We start from the raw sequence: 4600 nt of genomic DNA on the forward strand, positions 1-4600 counted from the left end.
GCTCACAGCCTCTGGGCCCCCAGGTGTGGGACGCCATCGAGGGCACCCTGCGCTGCAGCAGTGAGGAAGTGTCATCAGGCATCACGGCCCTCGTTTTCCTGGACAAAAGGTGGGAGCGCTAGGAGGCCCGCCTCACCCCTAGACGCCCAGCTCTGCACACACTGAGGTCGAGCCCTGCTCCCCCTTCCCTGGTGTGACACAGCCCACACCTGTGAGTTGCAGGAAGTCTGCCTTGATGGGAGGTGACAACTCAAAAGGGTAAAGGTGGGGAGTGAAAGAAGGCCCTTCACCACTGACAGTCTTCCTCTCACCCTTTGAGGTGAGACTCGTCTAGGTAGCCGTCACTACTGACCCTTCTGGGTTTTCAGTTCCAGAAAAACGCATCTTTAGAACTACCACCTTGTAAAAACTCGCCTTCCCCTTTGATGCTGTAGACTCTTCTTGCTTGCCTCTTCATCATGCCTTTTGGCCAGGTGTTGCCAGCACACCATCACACCATCGCCTCCATGGTGGTGGTGGGGTGGGGGAGGTCCCAGCTACTCAGACTGGGCCCCCGCACCTCTGGGCTGATAGACCCAGGGCTCACCCACCCAAGTGCCTCTGGTGACCGCCTCAGCTGCCCATCATGCTGGCTGGCTCTTCCTTCCAGGTCCCTGAGCGTGTGTGGCCCAGCATCTGAGCTAGAGCGGAGCCTTGTTTTCTGCGGTGGGGACACCCCTCGCCCTGAGTTGTCAGTTTCTGGTGGCTTTCTGCTTAGGTCTCAGCTGACATCCTACTGTGTAGCCTGGCCAAGTTCACTGGGTTCCCCCGAGCTTGGAATTCTCCCCTACTGGTGGTTTTTTGACATTTTAGGGAAAGCCCACGTGTCTCAGCCTAGCTCTGCGTCCACGGCTCTGCCCTCTCCTTCCTCTGCCCCAGCTCTGCTGTGGACCATTCAGCTTTATGGGCTGAAAACTTGTGAACCCCACTCGCCCCAAGGCTTTGGGGCCACAGAGCACACACATCTTCATCTCTGCCCATCAGCCTGTGCCTAGGAATGCCAGGCGGTGGAGAGAATCCTTATTTCCTTGTGGAAACAGGAAACGGAGCAGGCAGTGCCTGTGTTGGAGCTGCCTTTCTGTCATAGGGCAGCAGTGCCTTCTGCGGCTCCTCACAGCCCTGCCTCAGCTCCTCTCACCTCCACTGAAGCCTCTCCTATGGCTCCAGGCTGTGGAGGGGGACTCCCCTCCCCCAGACTTTTAAATTTCCAGTCTTACTCATGTTCCCCAGGTACCACTTTACACTATCATCAGCTCACTTACTCTTCACGACCACCCGCCCCCACAAGGCGCACACGGTTGTTCCCAATTTCACACATGAAGTATCTGAGGCACAGAGGGTGGCACTGGGGTTGCAGGGCCCTCCTGCTCTGCACCTGGTCCCAGCACCTGTGCTTCCGTCTGGGCTGAGGTCTCTCGCGGCCTCACTGCTCCCCGGCCAGTGGGACGGGCCTGTCTAGGCCCGTGGCGCTCAGCCCCACGGCCAGGGGCTCTAAGGGCAAGCCCCCTGGCAGCCACTCTTGTCTTTCAGGATTGTGGCCGCCCGACTCAATGGCTCCCTCGATTTCTTCTCCTTGGAGACCCACACTGCCCTCAGCCCCCTGCAGTTCCGAGGTCAGCGACCTGGGCAGGCCAGGGGCCTCACCTAGTGGGTGGAGCGCGGGGGTCGCTGCAGGTGTCTTCTCCGAGGCCCCTCACCTGGCCTGTTGTCCCCAGGGGCCCCGGGGCGGGGCAGTTCCCCTGCCTCCCCCGCGTGCAGCAGCAGTGACAGGGTGGCTTGCCACCTGACCCACACCGTGCCCTGTGCACACCAGAAGCCCATCACAGCCCTGAAGGCCGCTGCCGGGCGCCTCGTGACTGGCAGCCAGGACCACACACTGAGAGTAAGTGTCGGCACCATCTCTTGGGCACGCGGTGGCCCAGCACAGGGGTCGGGGGAGGGCACCTGGGGTCAGTCAGAGAGAGGCTGGAGGTGTCTTGGATGAACTGTGGAAGGGAATTCCTGACCGAAATGTGATTTGGAAAAACCAAGAGAAGTCAGAGAAAAATGAAAATCACATAATCACACGTATTTGTGGAATCCAGAAAAATAGTACTGCTAAACCCATTTGCGGGGAAGGAATAGAGACGCAGACATAGAGGACAGAACTGTGGACACACCGGGGAAGGAGGTGGGGTGAGCTGGGAGAGTGGCACTGGCACCCAGCGCCGTGTGTGGAGCAGCTAGTCGGGGGGAGCTGCTGTGCGACACAGCGTGCGCAGCCGCACGCTGAGACCACCAGGGGCGGGGTGGACAGCAGGAGGTGTGGGGGACACAAAGGAGGGGACATGTGAGTACTCACAGCTGATTCACACACAGCAGAGACCAGCACAGTATTGTAAAGCAGTTCTCCTCTAATTAAAATAAAACCCCAAGGAGCCCAGCACCTGAGGCCTGTTTCTGCCGCAGGTGTTCCGTCTGGAGGATTCGTGCTGCCTCTTCACCCTGCAGGGCCACTCGGGGGCCATCACGACCGTGTATATTGACCAGGTGAGGGCCGTGGGTGGGCTGTGGGGGCATTGAGCCAGACCCACCACGGCCTTGTTTCCGAGTCCTGGGAGCTGGTCCCCAGGGCCTCCGAGAGGCAGGCGAAGGTTCCCTCCCACCCGGGCACTGGGACACCTTGGGGACAGAGGTGGCACCAGTGACCAGGCCCCCACACCCACTCCTGCAGACCATGGTGCTGGCCAGCGGAGGCCAAGACGGGGCCATCTGCCTGTGGGACGTGCTGACTGGCAGCCGGGTCAGCCACATGTTCGCTCACCGTGGGGATGTCACCTCCCTCACCTGCACCACCTCGTGCGTCATCAGCAGTGGCCTGGACGACCTCATCAGCATCTGGGACCGCAGCACGGGCATCAAGCTCTACTCCATCCAGCAGGTAGGCGTGGGGGCCACGGGGCCTCTGGTTGTCGGGAAGGGCTCCAGACCCCGAGCCTGTCTTGTCCTTGTGTCCAGGACCTGGGCTGTGGCGCAAGCCTGGGTGTCATCTCAGACAACCTGCTGGTGACCGGCGGCCAGGGCTGTGTTTCCTTTTGGGACCTGAACTACGGGGACCTGTTACAGACAGTCTACCTGGGCAAGAACAGCGAGGCCCAGCCAGCCCGCCAGATCCTGGTGCTGGACAACGCTGCCATTGTCTGCAACTTTGGCAGCGAGCTCAGCCTGGTGTACGTGCCCTCTGTGCTGGAGAAGCTGGACTGAGGGTGGGCCTCCCCACCCCTCTGGCTGGGGCGCTCGGTTGGCAACGCATTGGACCTGGACGGGGGGAGTGCTGAGTCTTGGGAAAGCTGCTTCTGACTGTCCTGTCCTGCCTCATGACTGTAATATTAAATCTGTTTTTTTAAATGACATCAGCCAGAGGCCTTTTGAGCCACTTGTGTCTTCCCTTGGACGGGCTCTGCCATCACTCAGACCCTCCGGGTGCCTGAAGTGCAGCACTGGGTTAGACCTTGCTCAGCTCAGAGCGGCTCCTGCCAGGAGCCACGTGAAGTCAGGGCAGTTACAAAGTTGGGGCGGGGGGCGACCTGGCGCCAGCTCTAGACACTCCTTGCATAAGCAGGTCGGAGTGGCCTCCCAGGGGCAGCAACGGGCAGACACCGGCCACAGAACAGGTTTGTTTATTCGATAGCAAAGAGCTGAAAAACAGGTCCCACAGAGGAGCGGAGCCTGACCCAAGACCCGCTACCCCACAGAAGAGCGGGCCAAGGCAGGCAGGGCTGAAGGCAGCAGGAATGAGAGACGGGCCCAGGAGACGGTGTAGTGAGGACCAGGCGGGCACGCCCGGTCAGGTCTCGTTGAGTGTCCACCCGGTCAGGTCTTGTTGAGCGTCCAGAGCGGGTCCAGGAGGCTGAGGGGGTCGTCGGTGGGCCTCGCAGCCCGCAGCCCCTGCCCGTTGTGGGCCTGCAGGAAGTCCTGCTTGCTCATGCGCTGCTTACCCCGCAGGGAGCCGTCCAGGGAGAAGGCCTCAGGCGTGAGGGAGGCCAGCAGCTCCAAGGAGGAGGAGGGCGGCCCCAGGCTGGGGGCCTCAGGGACCGGCTGCTCCTCCTCAGGCTGGGGGGCCTCGGGCAAGGCGGAAGAAAGGGGGGGTGGGGAAGAGGAGGGGAGTTGGGTGGACTCTGGGAGGCTGGGAGGCGGCAGGCTGGGGGGCTCCACAGGGCCTGGCAGGCTGGCCACTGGGGAGTCCATGCCCCCAGGAGGCCGGATGCTGAGCTTGGCAATCGTGGCCTGGATGGAGCTGATGGGCACATCCCCGCCGAGGACCAGGTCCTGGGAGTCCTGAGGAAGGTGATTCTGGGGAGACAGGAGTGGGTGAAGAGGATGCATGAGGTGCTCAGAGCCCCCGGGAGGGGCCCCCCCTCACCTTCTGAGTGATGCCCGTGCCGGCCGTGGGCTTGCTGGGAGGGGGCACGCCATGGCGCTGTAGCACCTGCTCCACATGTCTCACCACTGCCTCGTGGCAGAACTTGAGGTGTAGCTGCGGGGGCACACGGCTGGTGGGCTGGGGGCCGTGCCCCGGGGG

At 61.9% G+C, this 4600-nt stretch overlaps 2 protein-coding genes across 2 annotated transcripts in view; one reads left to right on the top strand and one right to left on the bottom strand.

Moving 5' to 3' along the window:
* The window catches only part of SCAP (SREBF chaperone), a 105062-nt gene extending 101633 nt beyond the window's left edge, over positions 1 to 3429 (top strand). Inside the window, exons 17-22 of the mRNA XM_010862497.1 lie at positions 24 to 109; positions 1570 to 1652; positions 1755 to 1921; positions 2488 to 2568; positions 2753 to 2959; positions 3037 to 3429. Coding sequence (XP_010860799.1) covers positions 24 to 109; positions 1570 to 1652; positions 1755 to 1921; positions 2488 to 2568; positions 2753 to 2959; positions 3037 to 3282 — 870 coding nt within the window. The 3' untranslated portion in view covers positions 3283 to 3429. The remainder of the gene's footprint in view (positions 1 to 23; positions 110 to 1569; positions 1653 to 1754; positions 1922 to 2487; positions 2569 to 2752; positions 2960 to 3036) is intronic.
* Positions 3430 to 3508: 79 nt separating this feature from the next.
* The window catches only part of PTPN23 (protein tyrosine phosphatase, non-receptor type 23), a 23149-nt gene continuing 22057 nt past the window's right edge, over positions 3509 to 4600 (bottom strand). Inside the window, 2 exon segments of the mRNA XM_010862499.1 lie at positions 3509 to 4371; positions 4442 to 4571. Of these exon segments, the coding sequence (XP_010860801.1) occupies positions 3892 to 4371; positions 4442 to 4571 (610 nt within the window). The 3' untranslated portion in view covers positions 3509 to 3891.

Source organism: Bison bison, unplaced genomic scaffold, assembly GCF_000754665.1.
Source record: "Bison bison bison isolate TAMUID 2011002044 unplaced genomic scaffold, Bison_UMD1.0 scf7180017864482, whole genome shotgun sequence".
In the NCBI taxonomy this organism is placed as follows: Eukaryota; Metazoa; Chordata; class Mammalia; order Artiodactyla; family Bovidae; genus Bison; species Bison bison.